Source organism: Cinclus cinclus, chromosome 11, assembly GCF_963662255.1.
Source record: "Cinclus cinclus chromosome 11, bCinCin1.1, whole genome shotgun sequence".
NCBI classification, from domain to species: Eukaryota; Metazoa; Chordata; class Aves; order Passeriformes; family Cinclidae; genus Cinclus; species Cinclus cinclus.
Genome location: NC_085056.1, coordinates 8,719,130 through 8,741,505, shown reverse-complemented (window position 1 = coordinate 8,741,505; position 22,376 = coordinate 8,719,130). Strand labels below are relative to the sequence as shown.

The 22,376-nt window shown below is 52.8% G+C and overlaps 2 protein-coding genes across 2 annotated transcripts in view; one reads left to right on the top strand and one right to left on the bottom strand.

Annotated features, from left to right (window-relative positions):
• NECAB2 (N-terminal EF-hand calcium binding protein 2) overlaps positions 1-15,462 on the top strand; it is a 73,421-nt gene extending 57,959 nt beyond the window's left edge. Inside the window, exons 5-13 of the mRNA XM_062500194.1 lie at positions 725-822; positions 10,730-10,866; positions 13,565-13,683; positions 13,800-13,879; positions 14,179-14,235; positions 14,350-14,462; positions 14,752-14,829; positions 15,182-15,273; positions 15,434-15,462. Coding sequence (XP_062356178.1) covers positions 725-822; positions 10,730-10,866; positions 13,565-13,683; positions 13,800-13,879; positions 14,179-14,235; positions 14,350-14,462; positions 14,752-14,829; positions 15,182-15,273; positions 15,434-15,462 — 803 coding nt within the window. The remainder of the gene's footprint in view (positions 1-724; positions 823-10,729; positions 10,867-13,564; positions 13,684-13,799; positions 13,880-14,178; positions 14,236-14,349; positions 14,463-14,751; positions 14,830-15,181; positions 15,274-15,433) is intronic.
• Positions 15,463-16,180: 718 nt separating this feature from the next.
• On the bottom strand, positions 16,181-21,349 carry SLC38A8 (solute carrier family 38 member 8). Its single transcript, XM_062500235.1, has 10 exons — positions 20,568-21,349; positions 19,907-20,105; positions 19,539-19,692; positions 19,297-19,401; positions 18,931-18,988; positions 18,541-18,655; positions 18,259-18,406; positions 17,973-18,172; positions 17,743-17,794; positions 16,181-16,416 (listed from the first exon to the last, which is right to left on the bottom strand). Exons 1-10 carry the CDS (start codon positions 20,760-20,762, stop codon positions 16,320-16,322), a joined length of 1,323 nt encoding a protein of 440 aa, XP_062356219.1. The 5' UTR covers positions 20,763-21,349; the 3' UTR covers positions 16,181-16,319.
• Between the last annotated feature and the right edge of the window lie 1,027 nt (positions 21,350-22,376).

Below are 22,376 nucleotides of genomic sequence, written 5' to 3'. Positions count from 1 at the left end.
CCTGAAGTTTATGTCTTGCTGCACTCCACAGGGATGTCACCTCAGTGTGAAACTCCACGTCCTAGTGCTGAGGAACAGCACTGGTGGCTTTTAAGGAACAGCTTTTTGCTGTTCCCTGTGTCAGTCACCAGAAACAGGGAAAGGACAAGGATGGCACAGAGAAAATGTGGCTCCCTCTCTGTGGAGAACATGTGATTTTGGGCCCAGCTTGCAGCTCTGTTCTCTTCCTTTCAAGGCATATTTTACTCTCAAGAGCTTGTTCAACCTGTGATTGTGGGCTGAGGTGTAAATGTGATAGGAATGTAGGGAAAGAAGTAAGGCCAGTCTCAGCTCATATAAATTGGGGTGAATTGGGAGGTTTTTGGATGCTTTGCGTGGCAAAGAATGTCAAAGGAACAGGGAGGGGATTTCTTTTGAGGGCTCTTCCTCCATGCCATCAGTCGGAGGGAGAGGGAGCATATACAATCAAATGCAGAAATAGGACAGAAATAAAGAACCTGAGGAGTTGTTTTCAATGGGAGCTACTGGGTCTTACATCTGCTTTTTGCAATGGTCCCAGACTTCGGGGGAATCAAATTATTGCTTTGGCTGAGATACAGAGTATAAAAATAGCCCTGGCACCATCCTCTCAGGTGTCTGTCACCACCAACAGCAGATCCTGCTGTGCCAAGTAGCCTCAGGTTATATTAACATGTTCCCAGCATGCTTCTCTTGGTTTTCCCAGACTATTTTGCTGACCATATGGGAGACTATGAAGATGTTTTGGCCTCCCTGGAGATGCTGAACCTGTCCATCCTGAAGGCCATGGACTACACCAAACGGGTGAGTGCTCCTTCCTGCACCTCAGGTTCCACAGGCTCGGAGTGGCGTAAAAGTTGCATTAAGAGAGCACATAAATCAGAAAGGTCCCCGTCCTCTTCAGCAGTGCTGTGTCCTCCTGGTCTGCAGACAACACGGCCTCTGGGTCCCTCGGGTGGGATTTTGAATGCATGAGCTGTTGTTAGCATCACTGGGAGGATTTTGGAAACTTCATCATATAGAGCTGCCTTTAATCCAGCTTCCACCTTGGAAAGCATCCTGCTTTCCAAATACAGTTGCTCATGTGTGAAGCTGCTCTATTAGAAACTAGAAGGCTGTGTGTTTGAAGGACTGCAGAGGAATCATGCAAGCACCAAAACCAAGACATAACAACCTGGTTTATATGTGCAAAGTAGCCCTAAGTCCTTAAAAATCCATCATGAATGTTAATGATACTGGACTGTTACAGACAGTGACACTGATCAAAAAGTATACTGAAGTTCATTTATGGATTCTTATCAAATCTGAGCTGATGAACCATGTAAATATGTGCACCACTCATTTGTTGTCTTACCAGGCTGAGAAAAGTGGTTATAGAGCTTTAGTTCCTATGAAATTTTTTTCTGTCCTTCCACGCCAATTAATAGTGCAACTGGGCTGTATCAGTGATATTTATTGCCTCAGGATAATCAATCCCTTCTCCCACTTCCACCTTCAACCATATTTGAATTGTTCTTTTGTACCACAATGAATAAAAAGTAGTTTTCCTCTTCACTGCTGAGCACTAAGGTAGTGTGCTGAGGGCCAAGCCAGTGATGAAGGTTTTGCTTTTTCCAAGCAGCTGTAAGTACTTCCCAATCCAACTACAGCCCTCCTGCGAACAATCCAAATTGAAATCTCCCTTCCATCTATCTTTGAAGCTAAAAGAGAAACTCATATTACTCCACATTAAAGAAGTGACAATGTTAAGCAGTTTCAGGAGTTAGAATGGGAAATGGCAAATTTGTCTCTGCTCTTGCTGCTGAGTAAAGAGCTTGATTTCCCTGTTTGATCAAAATCCATCCATTTTGATGTTTGGCAGGAAGGCAGCATGGAAAGTGAAGGCACATATTTAACATGTTGATGTCTTGCCATAATAAATTAAAGGCAAAAGTCTTTGGCCAAGCACTGATCTGTCTGAAGCGTTAGTGATTTTTTTTTAATCAACATTATGAAAGAGTTAAAAAAATCAGGACAACACCAATAGTTCATTTTTTTACAATTAAGTTTGTTCATGTCTCATTTATATTCATTATTAGCAATTTTCATGACCATCAGGTTTGCCAACTATGTACTTTAAATAAATGTTAACATGCTAATAAAGCTCTTAGTAATTCATTCCAGCTTGCTGTTCGTGATGCCTTCCACCACTGCTTTTCCAATGTGATGTGAATATATATGACTAATTCTTCCTAATATTTTGCAAGAGGAAGATGGTCTATTCCCTGCTTATAAATTAGGCATCTAAGCATTTGGGTGTTACCTTGCATGAGACATCTGCAGCAGAAACAGGATGGTTATTCATAATCCAAACCCACTCATAAGAAGAACAACTTTCTCCCTCCTTGATTCAGCAAATTGTGGCAGGATTCACCTGCCTTAATTGCAACAGGTCAAGGTTCATTACCTAAATCTGAGCAGGTCACCTCAGTCATGGTTTTGTGGAGAGAAACAGGGAACTCAGGAGCACTGGAGGCACCTACCTCCTGTGACACTGAAGGATCACAACACTTCATCTCAAATGCAGACATTTCCCAAGCCAGGTGAGGGAGTGTTGCCCCAGCATCCTCCTGTCCCCTCATTTTATCAGCCCATGGGGTGTGCTGCTCTTCACTGCCTGGCAGAATTCTGGCAAGGGACCAAGCAGAGCAAAACTCCATCACACAGAGGAGCTGGTAAAGAAGTCTTTAATGAAAAACACTGCTCCCCACTGTGATTTTGTGAACAAAGTGGTACAAACCTCATCAATGAATTATTCAAAGGCAGGCACTTTGTTCAGGTAAAGAAGCAGGGAAAAAGAAAACCCAACAGAAAATAAGCTGTTGTGGATGGTAGAGAAACCTGTCTCAAACAGGATACATTGGGTTTGGAATGAATTTAAACCTCATCAAGTTTCCACCATGGGCAGGGACACCTTCCACTAGACCAGTGGAATACAAAGCCCCATCCAGCCTGGCCGTGGGCACTTTCAGGGATGGGGAGTTTCCTTCTGCTCCATCTTCTTTCTCCCCATGTGATGCTGTAACCAGGGGTCCCCTGCTGATGGGGTAGCAGGAAGTTTAAAAGGTTCATACATTTAATACATATTTTTAGAGACACTGGAAGAGGTGAAAGGTGTCCAAAGCAGCAGGTTTTGGTAGAGTTAAGTGTGGTTTTGTGCCCCCTGATGCTCAAGCCTGTTGCTGTCCCTACACCTTTTCCTGTGGCCAGATCCTGCAAAGGGCTGGGTGATGATGCTGAGCATTGTGACTTGTGAGCAAACAGCTTTGCTGGTGAGCTGCTCCTGCTTCTCCATAATAAAATACACATTTCCTAACCTGGGGAAACTATTGATCATTTAGGAGTGTTCTTATTCCCTCCTTTTCAAACGATGTATTTGGGGCAAACAATAAATGAAGTCTAACCTTTTTCTGTGTTGTCTTTCTGAGAGCTGCCAGCTGATGAGAGAGGGCATGGAGAACCATGGTATTTAATTGCTGTTTGTATTTCTCACCTTAAAAGACAACTGATTATTTCTTCCTCATAAAAAGAGAAAGCAGCAATTATCTCGTGCTGGAGGAGCTCATAAAGTATCAGCAGTAATTAGATTCAGTAGTGGAAGGTCTCACACAGCAAAACAAAATCTGTCATTGTAATTATTTTCCAATACAGTGATGTCCGTGCTGCATTGACATGACTGCTGCTGGCAATTGGAAATGCAAAGTTAAATTGGAGAGAAAGGAAATGAACTTTTGGGTTCTAAATAAAGCTGACAGCAGGAGATGTTCCTATATAATTCTCTTTTACTGTTGTACAGTTCAGTCAGCAAAAACCAAAACCAACGTGACTGGGAAGGCTGTGGTTTGTGTCCAGTGTCAGAGGCATGTGGGGTGTGGTGGGAGTGGGAGAGCAGAGCCAGGTTGGTGCTGTCCCTCCCCCTCAGTCACTGAGTCCCCTGCCTCAGGGGACAGTGCCCACCCAACGCTTCCACCATCCCTGCCAGCTTTGGGGGTGACAGGGCAAGTGCTTGGGGGTGGCAGAGGTGATGGTTACCACTGTACACCCTCACCCAGCCTGGGAAATGTGGCAGCCTGGTAAAAAAAGTGTGTTTTTTTGAACCTGAGAGGCTCAATCAGCCTTGTTCCTGTCACATCCAGTTTCTACTGCCAGCTGCACCGGGGTTGGTACTGCTTCCAGCTCCTGCCAATTAAGCATTTTGCAGGACTGACCGTGGAAGCAGCAGCAAAGTGACCTTAAGTGGTGAGGCAAACCTTAAAAGCAAGCTGCAAAGAAATCAAAAAATGCTGAGTGATGAACATTTTTAAGGATGAAGCAGCTCAGATTTAAAGTCAAATCATTCCTTCCTGGGGATGCTCCTGTTGGCAGCAGATGGCTCCAAGAAGCACTGACTGACCTTGGTGCATGCCCTGTCCCAGATGGAAGGAGAGTGCTTGGAAAGCAAAATTACCCAAAATTGGAGCTGAAATTACAACTGCCCATGCACATGCCAGAATGAGGCTGGCTGCAGGGAAGAGTAGGGTACAGCAGGAAGGATTTATGGAGCAGCCCTGAGGATCTGAGGGTGGACCTAGACCAGCTGCTGCTTGGTGTTCAGCATCACCTTTGGTCCTGGAGAGAGAGCAAAGAAATGTGAAAGACAGTGTTTTACTCACTGCTTGCTCACTGGCTGCTCTGCTGCCAGTCTCTCAGTTTATGGACCTGGAGAGAAAATATGACCAAGTGGTGACACAACACACACTCCCTGAGAGCCTTCTCTGTCAGAGTGCCAAACACCACATGTGTCTTATGGACTGGCAGTATACCCAAAGCAGCTGCAAATTCATTTTCCCCTTAAAATTCATTACTTAGATGTGAGAATATGCAAATCATAAAGGGAAAACTGAGTGCACTGACCTTCAATACCAGCTGCAGCTGCTCCAACAGCAGTAGGGATCCCAGAGGTGCCTACACACAGTTGAATAGGTTTCCATGTTATTTTTGAGTTCAGTTGTTCCTGCAGAAATCCATCCATCTTGTCTCTGCCTTATGAGATGTAATTGCAGTGAACAGGACATTCTGGGCTCCTGGGGCTCAGTGTGGAGGTGCTGCAGCAGATGTCCTCTCCCTGCTGCTGGTGCCAGGCTGACCATGGGCCTTCCCCAGTTTTCAGCCCCGAGCAGCAAACTGCACTTGTTTGAGCAGCTCAGTTACAGCCCCAGAGCAAGAACCATCTGCTAGCAGTCTTGGATGCTAAAAATGGTGGATGGTATTTTTCATTTTACAGCACAGCCCAGATCAGCAATATAGAGTGCTCTTATTTACATTCTTACCTGCCAAACTTACGCTTGCCAAAAGTGATATTGCTCTTTTTTGAATGGTGACACCTCGAGATAAAATAGTCCCTGGAAATAGTCCTCAAAATGAACCTTTTCCTCCCATCCTGCAGCTAATTCTTTATCTCAGCCTTTCATTTAATTTGAGCAGCTTTTCTCCTGCTCTGCTGAATGGACTTGGTGTTCACAGTGAGGGTATCAGGATCCTGGGGCAGGGCTGTGCTGTGCCAGGTGATGAACCCATGGCAGAGTGGAACAGCAGCACAGTGGTGGCAGTTTCTGGGTTGTGCCCAGCCCAGAAAATGTGAGCTGCTCAAGGCTTCTCACAGACCTCATGTTCTGGCCTTGCCTCACTGTGGTTAAATGAACAACAGCTGAAAGCTTCTGGTCTGGGTTTGAAGCCTGTGGGGCACCACTGCAGTGCAGCACGGCCAGGTCTGAAACACTCCTGTGATGCAGTTAAAAAAGCAATCATGGTGAATGGTTGTGGCTGAAAAAAGAAAAGCGTGGTGATGGGTCAGTGAATTGGTAAAGGATGAGTCAGCCCTCCATGTGTTTTGAATTACATATTTCTGAACAATTTCTGTATCAATTTCTATAGAAAAAAAAAAAACAGGTGCTGATCTCTGGGAAAGTTGTAGAACTTCATAGCTGAAGAACAAACTGAAAGGAAAGGTGGTGCTCTTGTTTACTTCTCCAAAAGTATTTCTGCAGCTCTTCTCTGAAACTAATTTAAGAAAATATTGCACCACAAATTAAAACAAAATGTGCTGCTTCAGTTCTGCAAGAACTGGATTTTCCCCAGCTTTTCTGGTCAGACTCCAGACCAGAAAGCTGCTTCTCCATGCACTGCCATCAGGAGCCACTTTCCTGCCAGCTCCACAGGGCTGTGCATGAGATCCAGCTGGGCTGCCAGACTGTGGGGAGCAGGGACTGGCAGGGAGATGAATCTCAAGGTCTGTCTTGGAACTTATTTTTAGATTAAGATCCTCATTCCCGGCTCTTCTGTTTGTCTGTTGCTACAAAGTTCATGTCCTTCCATTCTCTCTGAAAAGGCAGAGCATCTTCTCTGGAGGTCTTGCTTGTGCTGTCCCAGCTCCAGATCTCATGGGCCTTCTGTAGGACATGGTTTTCCTCCTCTCCCATTTTAGGTCTTTTGCTCCTGGAATTTAGGTGAATTCTATGGTGAAGGTGTCAATGCTGTTGCCTTGCCAAATAGTCTGAGAGAAGCTTTGAAGGAGTTACCAAAAGGAAAGGCACAGCCAGGCTGAGCCTTCAGCAGCTTGACCATCCCACACTGCTCCATCTGCAGGGTCCTTTGAGTAGGTCCTGTTTGGAAAACAAAATCTGAACTTTCCTTGGAAAACTGAAATAAAATATGTATCAAATTGCTGCCTTGTGGGAACTAAATACAGCTAATTAGGAACCTGTGTGAAGCAAGAGGCTGATTACAGCCAGGGTGTTGAGAAGGAGGCCACACTTCCAAGCCTGTTCTTTGGCTGCTGGGTGAATGGACAGGGTGCAAAGGGGCCAGAAGCCTCTGGATCCACAGGTGACCTAGGGAATATGCAGCACAGCAGATACCTGCCCTTCACATCCATGTAGCTGCACGAGAAATGATGGGATTCCAGTGCAGCAGGGAGGTTCTCTAACAGTGAGAATGGAGAAGCCCTGTGATAAATTGACCCTGGCAGGAGAGCACCAGGACCAGGTAAAGTAAGCATGAAATGAGTCCAACATTGAGATCTGCAAAAGGAGGACTTTATAGCAAAAAAACTTTTCAAATCTGTGTGATGCTGTTGACATTTTTTTAAATCTGAACAGGTGTCTCATTTCAGTTTTTAGAGCTGCTTTGGGAAGGCTGAGGGTCTTTCATATGGTAATGCTTTCATTTATCAACTATTTAAATGCCTGTTCTCTTCAGGTTTCTCCTACTGATTATGTGCCAGGCAATCAGTTTTGGGTCTCTGCTTTGGAAGGGATTTAAAAGTCGGGGGGAGGGAAAAGAGAAAGAGGCAGGTCTGAGTGTTATTTTAATTATAAGAAAATATCTCTTGGAAGCAAACAGGCAATTATGAGCAACGAATTTAAATCAGCCACTCAGAGATTACAGTGCAACACATGCCTGGTTTTTAAAGGGCTGGGTGGGTGGAAGATAACCCCTCCATCATCCTGGGATGAGGCTTGACGGGTGTTTTATGGCATGGCAATAAGTTGGTTTTGTTTTCTTAACTGGAGGAAAAGTGTGGGTGAAACAGAGTTGCCTTTGGTTTCCAACTGAAAAACCTTCTCAGTTCAGCAGCATCACTCTGTGGGTGTGCTTGGACTGTTGTTATTAACAGTTGGAGAAGTCACCACTGTCCCCAGGCATGGTAACTGTCAGCCAATTTGGGCAGTCCTGCTGAAAGGCAGCACTGGGAAGCCTCGTTGGTCAGGTTGTATCCCTGTGAGGCAAAGGGAAGATGTGGGGAGGTCACAGTGGGTCTCCAAGTTCCTGGGTGGTGCAAAATAATCTATATTTTACATCCTGTAGTCTTAATGAGCTGAAGAGTGACCTTTAAAAATGCCAGCAAAGAAGCTTGGAGATGTTCAACAGTATTAAAAGTCTCATTCCCCAGTATTTGATACCCACCAGGACATGGCCAAGAGAGCCCATCTTTACGCATCCATTTGCAGTGTCTGGTGAGGGAAACTTGGCACTTCTTGGGAAAATCCAAGCACTCAACAGCACCAAAATCCCAGTTATGCTTTGCACAAGTAGCCCATCCCAGGGGTGTTTTCATTAATCTGAGCCAGAATTTGGGCAATTTTGGGCGGGTGCATGTGGAAATGAAAAGCTGGAGGAGCTGTGGTGGGGCTTTGAGCAGACTGTGCCCCTGTGCTGGCTGCCTCTGTGTGTGGGAAGATGCCTTACAGACAGGTGAAGAGCCTGTGATGTGAAGGAGGAGGGTGGATGTGGGGCTTGGACTTCAGCCACCTGACCAGAGACCCAGCCCTGGGCAATCCCTCTCCAGTAATGCAAACTGTCCTTTTCCCACTCTTCTCTCATTTCTGAAAGTCTCTGTTTCATTTCCTGCTTTGTCATGATGCTCTCTGAGACTCTCCTGAGAGCCATCAACACAGAAATCTCAAGACCATCCTTTCAATGGTGTTTTTACACTTGCTGCTCGTTGCAAACACAACCACCTGTTTGCAGCAGCAGAGGTCAAGGCCAGGCAGCTCAGGAAAGAGCTTGTCTGGAAATGATGGATGGAAAAGAGCAGGCTTGGAGATGTGCAAATGTTTCTGGCACAGAGCAGCTTCATTGAGCAGCAATTATTATACGATCTCCATAAATATTTTAGCTTCTCAAGCTAAGCAAGGAGGAGATAACTCTTCAGGGTGGAATTAATAAGACCAAACCTCATTAAATCTCACTAGGATAGTCTGACAAATGTTTTAATAAGACGGTGGGAAAGATCCCTTTATAGCTGGTCTTTTTAATGGTTTGTTTTTGCAACCTGAAGAAGACATAAGGAAGAGGAGAGGAGAGAGGTAGAGGGGAGCATGAGGGGCTGCTGAAAAAACCTCTAAGCACATGCATTTCTGATTCAGCTCCTGAGAGCAAATGTCACAACTGGGCTGGCAAATGGCCCATTAGTTAAGTGGGAGAAAAACAATCACTGTTGCTTAGATTTCAGATCTGTTTGTCTTACTGGCCTGTCAAAAAGCATCAGATCTTCACAAACATCCCAATTCTCTCTGCACTGGTTGGAACAGCTTTGTACCTGACATCCATTCATCCATCCATCCATCCATTGAATCTGTATGTAGGGAGTTAAACTGACTTAAATGAATGTGGGAATCACTTGTTTGATTTTTCCTAAAGCTGAACCAAGATTATAGGCTGTGGTTAGGTAATAAAAAAGCCAACATTTAACTACGCATACTCTCACAGCTTCAGCATCACCATCACCACCATCTGCTGAGGATCCCCATGTTGGGCCTGTCCCCCAGAAACACTGTGGCTGCAACAGAGAGGAGCAAGTTTTCTTGTGTTAGACAGGAATCTAACAGAGTTCTGTCTGTTTTAACACAGACAGAAGTCATTAACTGCTGCTAATTGGGTGCTCAAGAAGCTGTCAAGAAACTAGTGCTTCCATACCAAACCAGGGGTGAGAAATCAGCTCTGTGATCAGTTTTCCCAAAGGGTTTTTTCTATCAGCTCATTCTTCTTTTATGATTTAATATGGAAGATAAAGGCTGAGATAAAGGCCCTCTGCAGAGCTGCTCTAGTTGCCATGGAAATAACCCTTGTTAATAGCTTCACCATAAAACAGGAATAATTTGCTTTGGGGAGCTTGGGGTGCTGATGTTGTGCTGCTGCATGCTCAGACAACCAGCAGTGCTGGGACCACTCCAGTGTCCTGAGTGTGGACATTGCTGATGGAATGCAGGGAGCCAGGAACATCCATCCCTGTCTCATGGCTCCAAAAATTTATGAATTCCTCCCAGAGGAATCCCATGCCAGGAGGTGTGAACACACAGGGACAGACTGTCCAGCAGGGTTTTGCCTGGGCGATGTGCTGTCCCAGCAGGCACTGATGGATGGGAAAGAGTCTGTGAAAAAGTGGTGCTGATGAGCTTGGGTTTAGGGAGCCCTTTTTTCACTGCAAATATTTTCAGCTCTGATACTGAGTGGTTGGCTTCAGCAGAGCTGGTGAGCCCAGCAGCCACTGGGCTGTCCTTGGGCTGGTTGGGCTGGTGTTGAACTGGTTGGAGTGGTGTTGAACCAATGTTGGATTGGTTGGGTCAGTGTTGCACAGTCTGTGCCAGTGTCCATCTGGTTGTGCCAGTGTCTGGTGACTGTCAGGAGGTGTAGGAGCAGGACTGTGCCATGGGCAGGGTTCAGCAAGGCTGTGCTGGGAAAGGGGCCCTGGCTGCTTCATGCAGATCAGTTGTTCTACTAAATGTTTTTAGATGTTCTTTGTCTTAAAAAAGTTTGTATTACCCTGGCAGCTTCTGTCAGCCAAACATCACACTGAACCCTGTAAACCATCCCAAACCCCTTTAATTTTAGTGCAGGGTTGGCCGTACTGCTGTGGACTAGGGCACCAAATAACATGCTGAGATCTCCACGTGGGGATCTCCAAAGCACGGGATGCGCTTTCCATACCTGCACCCACTGGGTGCAGGGCAATAACAAAGCAATTTAAGATCATGCTTAAGATGGCAACTACAGGCTCTGGGTAACACCTGTAGGTGTGGCAGGGACACGGAGGGGAGCAGCTTGTGGGTGGGATGCTGGGCAGGCTCTGCACTGGCCGGGGACCCTGGAGGTGCTGCGTGCCCGGGCCGGCGCTCACCGTGTGCCCCTGCAGGTGTACGAGAGTGGCAGCAACGTGGACCAGTTCGTGACCCGCTTCCTGCTGAAGGAGACGGCGAACCAGACCCAGTCCCTGCTGAGCTCCGTGGAGAGCGCTGTGGATGCCATCGACGAGCAAACCAACCCCGCCAGGTGAGCAGCACTCCTGCCCTCCTCTGGTGCAGGAGGGTGGAAGGGGAGGATGATGATGATGATGATGATGATGATGATGATGATGATGGTGATGCTGTTGCAGGGTGAGGGAAATGTAGCAGGCGTTGTGCAGGAGCAAAGGGGAGCCGGGCGAGCGGCTGCCTTTCTCTTTGCCTCCCTTTCTCTTTGCCTCCCTTTCTCTTTGCCTCCCTTCCCAGCTTCCTGAACTCTGGGGGCTTTTTCTCTTTCTTAACCCTGTCCCTTCCTCTCCTGCAGTCCCCGGGGTCCCCGTTAACAAGAGCGGTGTTTGGGGATGCAAACCAGGGGCAGCCCCTTGGCAGCAGGCTGGGCAGCGCTGGGTGCACGGAGCTGCCTCTCTGAGCAAAACCCACCACAGGCACCTGCAGAGGGGCGGCTGTGCCTGAGGTGAGCTGGGGACAGCCCACAGGGACAGCTTCCCGTGCCGGGGATGCTGCCCCTCCTGCCAGAGCCCTCAGCGAGAGTAATCATCCCGAGGAAAAAGGCGTTTGTGCACTGGGGACACTTGCCCCAGGACAGGGGACGCTGTCCCCAGTCTCAGGAGGAGCTGTCCCCATCCCAGCAGCCCAGCACGTGCCACTGGGCTTGGGCAATACAGAGGAGAGAAACCCTTTCAAGATTTCCCGAGTGCCGCCAGGGCTAAGCTACAAAGAGTTCCCAGCAGCAGAAGTAAAACCTCAGCACAGCCCCCTCGGTGCCACCATCACCAGCTGGAGCCAGGACAGGCTGCAATGGAAACCTGTGTGTTTGTGAGATGCTCACCGAGCGAGCCCTTCTCCTGCTGTTCCTTCAAGCCAGGAGCCCACGGGACACTTGCACATTTTGGTTTCCCCAAGCCATGCATGTGCAAGGGGCACATGGAGGGTGAAAATACCAGCTCCATCCTAAGACAGACTCTGTGGAGCACCGTGAGACCTGGGCAGCTCTGCCATCATTCCACCAACTTTTCTAGCAAGAATGCTGTGGGTTTCATCATCTCACATCTCTTTCTTCTCTTTGTTTTGTGGCAAACCTTGTACAAAAAAGAAGTAGGAGCTCCTGCAAAACAATGAAGAGGAAACAAACCAAGTATCAGGCAGAGTAATTAGAGCCCATGAAAGACTTCTCTGGCTTTTATTTGCTGGTGTGTGGGCCCAGATCATAAGGGAGAGTACTGTAGTTGTTTTCTCACAAAGATAACAGCTAAAAAGCAAAAATAAATCCCACAAAAAAAATTATATCCTGCATTCCCGTGAAGACAAAGAGGTGACCTAAAAAGCATGAAAATAAAGGGCTGTAGAACAAAGTGTGAAGGCAGAGGTCCAAGATGGAGACACCTCATTAAATTGTGATTAAAATAAATCTCTATGTGTTTTTGCCTGATTTCCTGTCTACTGACAGGGGATTGTCCAGGTCCAGCAGCAGTATAGTTGCACAGCCTGTAGCAAAGGGATGCTCTGGCTACCTTTATTGTTGTTCCTGTTTCCATATCTTGGAGATGTTCTTTGGGACCAGATCTGCACCTTGTGTTCCTGTGTATATGGTGGAGCCCACACTGGCTGATTTTTGGGGTAGATTGGGAAAAAGAACCCAGCAATTGTGCTTTGGAGGAGCCAGGTGCCAGGGGAGGGACGGGAGGGCAGGGAGGTGCTGGCTGGTGTGGTGCTCACTGGCTCCGGGGAACTTAGCATGCTGTCTCCAGCTGGGAGCTGCTTGACTAACAAAAGGTGCCAAGAGGAGCCAGGGCTCCCAGCACCTCTGTCAACAGCTGGCACAGAGCTGCTCTTTCTGGAAGGAAACACTGGAAATCCTTTGAATGGCTCAGCCTCTCCCTTTGTGGTGCAGGCTTCCTATTGGTGGAGGAGAAAGGAGAGGGTCATTCTTCCCCAAACCCATTCCCATCTCATGCACATGGATGGCAGCTGCAAGCCCTTGTGAGGATGGCAGATCTTAGTATTCTCTCTGGCTTGCAAATAGGGAGGACCACCAAGGATCTGGTGCTGGATGGTGATTATGGTCTGTGGAAGTGTTCCAGGACAGTATTTTGGATCTTTGAGCAACCTCCAGGCCTTACAGGCTTCTTAGACCCAGACGAAAGCAGGGTGGAGGAAATGCTAGAGTGGATGTGTTTCCATTCCCCAGGAAAACTGCAGCTGCAGTCTGTTAATGGGACACACAGCCTCTGCTCATGGGCAGCCATTCACCCGGGGTAGCCTGGGTGACAGCAGCTTTTCCTGTCTGAATATCACCAAAGCCATTGGACTGCAAGACCAGCCCCAGGAAGGTGCAGCTGGCTGGGCACAGCTTCAGGGGCCTGAATGCCCCACATTGCAGGTGTCTGTCTAGAACAGAAAAAGTCCCTGATGGCTGCTGGTGGTGCCAGGAGAGCTTCGCTGTTCCATAAGCAGGAAAGAAAAAGTGGTGGCTGCTGGGATCAGCCCACTGACATTCCTCTGTTTCTGACCTGCTCCCCACACTGGCTGATGCCAAAGGATGGTGCAGGAAGGAAGCCTGCACTGCCTGGGCACACTGTGGGCGCTGTTGCTCTCCAAGGGGTCTGGCATCATTGACAGAGCTGCCAGAAAGGATGCTCCAGTGCTAGCTACCCAGGGCTGGCTCATGCCACTCTGTGTGTGCCCAGCTCTGCTGTCCTGACACCCTGTGTGCTCTGTGGTTGTAGGCACTACCCCAGCAAGGATGGTCATGGCCTGAGTGACACCTGGTATGACAACCCTGTGCCCAGCTACCCTCCCACCACTTGGGTGGTCCCCAGGGAGCAAGGAAAGAGCTTCCAGACTGGTAAGTGCTGGCTGCCTGGGGTGGCTTGGAGCACTCAATCCCAGCAGCAGGACAGGGCTCTCAGGGGGTGCCTGCAGGTGCCCCTCACTCCATCACTGCCTCCTGGCTCTGCACAGGTTCCCCTGACACCAAAGCAGAGGGGCTGGAGGGGCAGATCAACAGGCTGGCCAAGCTGATCGGCAAGCTGGAGGACAAGGTAAGAGACAGCATTTCCCTGCCTGGGGCTGTCTTGCCAGTCCTGGAACAGTTTAGGGACCTTGCCCCGGCTGTTTTGGGGCAGGGATGAAGGCATGGTGTTGGGGATGTTGGCTGCAGTGGGAACACAAGGAACTTTTGCAAAGGGTCCTGGCTGGAGATGCAAGTGTCTCTTGGAGCCCATTCCCTGTAGAGAAGGGGGCATTGCAAATGCTGAGGACAGAAACCCACCAAGCAGAGAGGGACAGTCAGCCTCAGCCAGTCCACCACCCCCTCTGCTGCTTATTCCCCTTTTCCCAGACCCTGTGGTTTGACCTGCACCAGCGGCTGTCAGACAGCGAGAGCACAGCTTGCACGGTGAGTGTGCCCAACCACCACCTGTGGGTGCAGGGGTGCCCCTGAAGCACAGAGCCACACCTGGGGGTCACTGTGTTTCTGTGGGTCTCACATGCTGTGTTTGGGGCCCGGCAGTACCTGCTCCTGGTGAGGAACGAGATGACAGTGTCACACAAGCACCTGGGCGAGTTCTGCAGCTCCCTGAAGCAGTACCTGAAGAGCGTGGCCGGGGAGCGGGACTGCTTCCAGTGGGTACCATCAGCAGCTGCATGCCAGGGGGCTGGGGAGGTGGGGTCTTGGCATGGGCTGGAGTGAGGACCAAGTGAAGGACCGAGGCAAAACAGCCAGGATTTGGGAACTAGTCATGCTCAGCCACCAACACTGCTTTTGCATGGGCTGAGGAATGGGGGCTACCCTTACCTGGGCTGTTGGGGCCGGGTCCCCCCTCAGTAGCCCACCCTAGAATATACCTGTGGCTGCAGAGGCGGGAGGGATATCCCATGTTGGGGGCTCACCCGCTCTCCCCATTTCTGCCAGTGTCACTGCAGTGAAGCTGCCTGATGGGGTCACCTTCATCGTCTATGAGTTCTGGGAGACCGAGGAGGACTGGAAGAGGTAGGGGAGGGGATGAAAATCCCATTTTGGGACGCGCAGGTACAGAGGGTTGTTAGAATAGCTGTGCCCCTATCTGATGGCAGGACTGAGGAGCTGTCTGTCTGTCCTAGAGCTGTGCCTGTAAACAGGACAGGTGGGTTGGGGTGGATCTTTCTATACCTCCCACCTGGGAGTGCTGGGATGTGGTGATGAGAGGGGTCAGAGTCCTGAACTAAGGCGGGGTGCTCTGCACAAGGGGAAGTGAGCAGGATTGCTGGCACACGGCCCTGCCAGAGCTCATGGTGCTGTGGGGGTCTGGAATGGTGTTTTGGGGAGGGCTGGGTGTCACCAACTCTCTCCCACCCGGGCACAGGCACCTGCAGAGTGCCACCTGCAAGGGCTTCCAGCACGTCAAGGTGGACACGCTCAGCCAGCCTGAGGCCATCTCCAGCGTGGCCGTGCCAGGTAGGAGGGCAGCCACCCCAGAGAGTGGGGGACAGGGACTGCTGGGCAGCCAGCAACTCTCCAGTTTTTGGAGAACGAGGGTGCGCCGGTGGCACGGTGTGAAGGACAGCATGGGCTGAGCTGGCTGGGCTAGTGTGACCCTCCTGATGTTCCCCTGCAGCTGCCTGGTGCACCCTGAGCCGAGAGTGACCGTCGGTGTCCAGAGCCCGCCAGCACCTGTCCCCTCTGCGGGGTGGCCGTGACTGGGGGAGGTGTCAGTGTGACCTGGCTGCAGTGAAGGGAACCCCCATGTGTGTGTCCTCCAACCCTGAGTCCTCCCTCAGCTACCCCTTCACCTGCATCATCTCTCCCTGGCATGGGTGGGGGGGAAGGAGTGCCAGGGAGGGGCTGGCAGGGTTTGGGGAGGGGGATATCCCCCAGACATAGGGAGGGGGGGCAATGGCTGGAGGCAGGTACTAGGGAGCAGGAATGGGAGTGGAAGGTGGGAGGCTGGAGCCCCCCTGAAAGCAGGGAATAGTTTGGGGTCTGTGCAAGTCCCCAGGGGCCACCCAGGGAGGAGATGGGGGGGTTGAAGCTGTGCCTGGTGCAGTGTGTGTGTGTGTGTGTGTGTGCCTGGAAGGATGGGGACCCGTGCCCCAGGGCAGAGTCGGGGTGGTGGCAGAGAGGGGTTTCCCTGTTCCCAAGGCACCCCTTAGTCCTTTACAGCTGTGGGGGTCCCAAGGGGTTTCCTTTGCATGTGCACAGTTGCAGCTGGTGCCTTGCAGGCGTGAGGGTGGCTGCCTCCCCTCCTTCCTGGGGTCTGTACTTGTCTGTGTGTCTTTCTGTCTGTGCTAATCCCACACCCACCCCGCTGTGTGTGGGGGTCCCTCAGGGTGCGTGGCACAGGACTCTTGCCAATACCCTCTCCTGTCTTTATTAGCCACTGTAAACGGTGATGCCAAATAAAACCGCCATGGGATCCAGTGCTGCGGCTGTGTTCGGGGCATCTGTCCGGGGCAGGATGGCAGGGGGGTCACGCTGGGGTCACGATGGGGCTCTGTGGTCACTCAGTGCAGCAGCCCCAGCACGGCCAGGGCAGCGCTCTGCCCGCAGACAAAGGCACCGCTGAGAATGGAGAGAACCCCCCAGGCGATGAGAGCAGCCCTGCAGCGACACGAGCAGAGGCTGCCGGGGTAGAGCTGACCTCAGTAACAGGTCACCCCTGTACCCCAGCTCCTCTGGCTGTGGAGCTCTCTGCAGGGTCAGCCTCCTCTGCCTTGCTCCTCTGCATCGTTCCCAGTCGACGGCTGAAGAGCCCAGCAGCCCCTCTGGGCCAGCCCCAGGCTCCACTGCAACGACACATAAACCGTGGTCAAAAAGCCAGCAGATGCCACCACGAGTACCCTGCCAATTCTGCCTGTGCCCAGTGGCCCTGCTGAAGGAGCAGAGACCCACACCCACCCATCCACTCTGTGCTGGGGCACGGCCACTCCCACACACCCCTCGCTCCATCCCATCCCCACATGCTTCCAGCGCCATCCCCTCCCCGGTTCCAGCCCCAGTCCCCGGACCCCTTGGTCAGTACCTCCCTGTTCCCTCCTCCCCGGGGCACACAGCCCCCCTCGGCCCCATACTAAGCCCCTGGGATGCAGCACTCACCCCAAACCCGGCTGCTGTTCTGTCGCAGGGTTCTCAGCAAGCACCGTGCTTCTTCCCAGACTGTTCTGGGCAGGCTGGGACTGTCCCACTGCAGTCTCCATCACCCCAGCTCATGTTGTCCCCTCTCCTCATGATGGGCTCATGCTCTGGCAGGTCTCCCCAAGGGACCTCCCCAAGCCTTTGTCACCCATCTGGGTGCCCCTGCTGACCCTCTGCCCAGCCCTCTCCAGCACTTTGGCACCTTTTGGGGCACACTCACCCCTCCCCAGATGTTCATGGTTTCCCAGAGTACCCTCTTGACCAAGACCCAGATGTCCTCAGGTGCTGCCTCCACCCACCACATAACCTCCATCCTCCCTCAGACTCTGCTGCTCCCCCAGGGGCACCACAGGCACACTTAAGCACACACTTATTCCAAAACTCACCAGCACCATGTCAGGTCCCCCTGACATGTGCTGCTCCTGTGCCCCAGCCCCTCCAGAAAGCAGCGGTGATGGGGACACACTGCCCTGGCACAACAGACACCAAACACCTGATGGTCTCATGTCTTGGGGCACCCTGCCCCTCTGACCCCAGACCTGACCCCATCCCAGCTCCCACTGGATACCCTAGTGCCACCAAACCCCACATTCCTGGACACAGCCCTGGCATCCAGGGACATTTCCAGGCACAGCCCCAGTAGAGCACTTCACAACCAAATCCTCCCTCCTTGCAGGGTTCCCACCTTGACCAGGGTGACCCCCAGGGATCTGCCTGAGCCATGGCCCATGGGATACCATACCCTGCCCCTGTCCCTTCCCTTGCCCCCCCACTGAACACACAGACACTCACCTTCTGCGTGGCCCAAGGCTGTGGGTCCCAGTCATGCACACGAGGCACAGCCCTGCTGTCAGTGCAGAAGCTCAGCCCTAACCCAGCACACCCCCACCCAGCCCCACTGCATTGTCCCCCACAAGCACAGCCCTGCAGCCCCAAAATGGGGCCAGGACAGGCTCCTTTCCACTGCAGCGATGCACCAGTGACCCCCCACCGCTTTCCTCCCTCCCTGTGCCTACTCTTGCCTGGGAAGATGAAGATGAAGAAGGCGCTGATACCCCCGATGAGTTCGATGACTTTGCCGATGTCGGGGACGAACAGGGCAATGCCCAGCGTGGCAGCCATCCAGGTGACCGTCAGTGCCACCCGGCTCCGCCGCTCGTGTGCCTCAGACACTGCCACGGCCCCACACTTCGGGGTTCCCCACAAGTCCTTCACTACGGATCTGGGAGGGAGGATTGCAGGGGCTGATAGCACCCAGGGGAGCTGCACCAGCTGGGGGCACACCCAGCTTGTCACCACTGCCCTCACCTGCCCAGCAGCACCACAATGGGGTAAATGGTGACAATGGAGACACCAAAGAGCAGGCGGGCAACGATGACAAGCGGGTCATTCCCTGGGTAGGACATCAGGACATCGGACGCCACAGCCTCGCCGAAGGTCAGGTAGCCATAGAGCCCTGCTGACAGGGAGGTGGGGGGGTGGGCGGCCGTGCAGTGAGCAGGACAGAGGAATTCTGAGGAGGATAGATGAGCCAAGGGTAGAGGGGACCCCGGGGACAAGGAGGAGTGAAGGGTTTGGTGCTGGGGTTACCAGTGAGGGAGTAGATGAGCAGACAAATTAGCATGGAGAGCACAGAGACGGTGACCCAGTGGGAGATGCTCTGATTGCGCATGCTGCTGTAGATGGCCACACATGCCTCATGGCACTGCAAGGCAAGGGGGGACAGTGCTCAGTGCTGGGGCCCCATGCAGGGATAGTCCCCACTCCTAGCATCCTCCTTCCCACCTATGGGTGCCCTATCCCGCTCTGCCCCATTCCCAGGCATTTGTGTCCTGCCCCACAGCCACCGCTGGTGACAGCTACCGGTCCCCTTCCCTGCAACCTGCCCTTTAAGACATGGCATTCCCATGGTCTGGGATGCCATGAGGGGCTGACAGAACTGCCCTGGTAGCTGGGGCCAGAGGGGCCAGGGTGACCTACCTGGAAGCCAAAGCAGATGGTGGGAATGACACTGAAGATGGAGGTCCAGGATGAGGACCTGTGGCATGTGGAGAGGAAGCACAGAGCAAAGGGCATGAGGCTCACATGGAGAAGAAACCTTCATGTCATAAACAGTGCAGCCTGGATGCCACCTTGGGAATCTCTTGCCCAGTGATTCTGGGAGAAAGGGTTATTGCTGGGGTGAAAGCTGGAGCTGGGAGCTGCTATCCACAGTGAGTTGTCCCCAGCTCACCCCCACCGCACACAGCACCTCACAGCACCCCTGCCCTGCCTCCAGCCCTGCCCCATGTCACTGCTCATGCCATAGACCTCAGGGCAGGAGGGACATGGGGCTGACCCTCCTACCTGGAGGGCTGGGGGGGCTCAGTCAAACGCAGGCTCTGTGCCTGCAGGTAGTATTTCAGGATGATGACCAGAGTGAGGTAGCAGGCAGCCAGCGTGCCCAGGATGCTGTGAGGGCATGGGAGAGCATCAGCACACAGCCAGGAAGAAGGGGGCTCCCATGGCCCCACAGGGTCCTGGGAGGAGGTAACCTGGCGTACAGGGTACCTCGGGGTGGGCCACCACAGGGATAGCCCCGGTGGTACCTGGAGTACTTCTGGAAGCCGATCTCCCTGGGGACGGAAAGCGGGAAGATGACAAGGACACAGAGAGCTGAGAGGGTGAAGCGCTGGTCCACGTACCAGGGGGGCAGCTGGGGGGCCCCACTCAGTGTCCCATTGGGGTACAGGGAGTCACACACTGTGGGGGGCAGCAAGGGGTCAGCTGCACCCTGAAAGATGGCCCAAGGAGGTCGGGAGCATCACACCATGGCAGAAACAGGGAGCCGCATGTCCTCAGAATTTCCAGGAAAACCCTGGGGGTGACCCCAGCCCACCTGGGACCACCTTGCTCTCACTCCTGAGAGGTGCCAGCCCCAAGCAAGCCGCAAACACAGTGAGGGGAAACAACTCACGTTTCTCCAGCTGGTCGCCCACCACCCTGAGGAGGGCCACGGAGATCATGAAGAGGTTGAGGAGGAAGCAGACCTCACAGAGCTTCCCCACGGCCGCCCCGCACACGGCCCGGACCACGCCCTGGTAGGTGGGCTGGGCGCTGAGGGCCGCAGCATAGCCCAGCACCGCCAGCCCGCTCACCAGGAACACCAGCGAGCCCTGCGGGACAGAGCCAGCAAGAAGCACCACGGCCACCCTCCATCACCCCCAGAGCAGAACGGGACCCAGCAGACCCACGGCCAGGGACCAGGTGACCGGCCAGATCACCTTGTGGCCTGGGTAACAAAGGTCAGCAAAAGGATGGAGACACAGCCTTATGTGATACTTTGGGTTTAAGTTCGGGGTTTTGAGGGCTGCACGGGAGCAGACACCCATTTACTTAGAGTCGAGCTACAAACCATCTACAGGTGCGGCGTCAGCAGCAAAGAGCATCCCGAAGGTGGCCCCGCAACAACAAACCAAAGGATTGCGGGGGTCGGGCGGGGGGTGCCATGCCGGGGGGGGGGTCCCCGCCAGCTCCCCAAGCCCCAGAGCAGGTGCGTCCCGTCCCTCCGCGCCCTCCCCGCACCGGCGCCCCTCGGCTCTCTCTGCCGCCGTCCCTGGCCCCGAGTCCTCCCTTACCAGCTCCACCAGGAGAGCGGGGACGGCCCCGCCGGCCCTGCCGAAGGCCCAGGGGAAGCTCAGCAGCCCCGCGCCCAGCGCAGACTTGAGCAGAATGAAGACGGCGCCGGCGGAGGAGAGCCCGGGCGAGGAGAGCCCGGCGGAGCCCCCCGCCGCCGGCAGCAGGGGCAGGGCCTCGCCCGCCGCCCGCTCCATCGCGGCAGGACGGGAGAGGAGAGGACAGGACGGGACAGGACAGGGCTGGGCTGTAGCCGGGCGGGCGGCAGAGCGCGGCCCCTCCGCAGGGCCCCGGGGGCGGGCGCGGGGCAGCGCGGACCCCCCGCCCCCGGCCCGTGGGGAGGGGGCTCCGGGGGACGGGCGGGAGGCGCCGTGGGAACCCCCGGCAGGAGCTCACCCAGGGACAGCCCCGTCCGGCATCCCCGTCCGGCATCCCCGGCGCTCAGAGCGCTCCTACGGAACACAGCAGCTCCTTCAGCTCCCAGCGCGGGGCCGGACACGCGGGCTGGGGGCTCCTGCTCTCACTATCCCCAAAATTATCACCACACGACTGGGCAGACTGAGGCCTTCCTCATCCTGCTCTGTTCACCCATGCATGAAATTGCCACCAAGGGGCATTAATGGAGTGATGGAAAGCAGCTACAACTCACATCTCCTAACTCACTGGGTGCAGGATGAGGCCAGCAGCCCTTTGCGTCTCTGCAACACCTAAAAGCCTACTGGTGCTCTCCTGCACTGGGAGACTTTGGAGAGGGCAGTTCACCATCCCCATCCCATCCCCATCCCCATCCCCATCCCACTCCTCGTGAGAGAAGGGGATGCCAGGATAACAGGATGGGGTGACTGATGCTGCAGAGGATGTGCAAGAAACTGCACCCCACAGGAATGAGGGACCCATTCCTGACATGGGGGACACACAGCTCTGTGCCACTCTTCGCACATGCCACTGCCCCAGGGCTCAGCACACAGGCCCTGGCGTTGGCTGACAGCCTCTAATGCATTTTTGATTTCCCAAATATGTGCCCTTCTGATCTTGGTAAGACGGATAAAGAGACTTTAATCAGCTGCTAGGAGGAATTATGGATGGCTAATTGTGCCTGCCACCTCCATTACATCTCTGCCTCCTACAGGGCTTATAAACACTTAGAAGGGCCCTTCCAAGCCTTCATTAGCTGCACACCAAAGGCTTCAGAAATAATTGACCTCTACAACTTAGAAATTGGCCACTGGGCTGTAAAATACCAGCCACTGGGAAAGGCTCTTAATTCGGACTGGTGCTTTGATACAGCTTGATTCTGGTTTCAAGGCAGCAGGGGAGCTCTAATCTCTCATTAGTGCTGCAATGAGGAGCAAGTCTCCTCATTAGCACCAACCTGAGAAGTGGCACCAAAGCTTTCCAGTCTCCCGCTGATGGAAGAACCTCAAACCAGAGGTGCAGCTCATCTCCCACACCAACACAGCAGCCCCAAAGAGCTTCTCTGCTCAGTGGTGCTGGGCTACATGCCTTATTTTCCTCCCTTTCTCCCACTAATCTGGGTGCTCCAGCCCCTGGGCTGCAAGCCATAACCTGAGGGTCCCTGTGGGTTGGCAGTTTTACCTGCTGCTGTATCCCCATGGCAGGTGGAAAAGGGGCTGTTAATGTTTTCCACATTACTATCTCTGAAGACTATAGAAGGTAGAAAAAATGCAAATAGTCCTTGTTTCATACAAATAAAAACACTGAACACAATTATGCTTTTTGCTTAACATCCTGGCAACAGGATCTTGCCTCTTCCAGTGCATCCTCCAGAAGAGAAATGTTAGAAAAAGGCA

What these genes read in the sequence shown, in the direction of transcription:
- SLC38A8 (XM_062500235.1), bottom strand. Translation starts at nt 20,762, where the DNA reads ATGGAGCGGGCGGCGGGCGAGGCCCTGCCCCTGCTGCCGGCGGCGGGG. An exon ending in GGCTTCCAGAAGTACTCCAG is followed by an intron (nt 19,402 to 19,538) that starts GTACCACCGGGG and finishes ATGCCCTCACAG; the next exon opens with CATCCTGGGCACGCTGGCTG. An exon ending in GAGCCCCCCCAGCCCTCCAG is followed by an intron (nt 18,989 to 19,296) that starts GTAGGAGGGTCA and finishes CACATGCCACAG; the next exon opens with GTCCTCATCCTGGACCTCCA.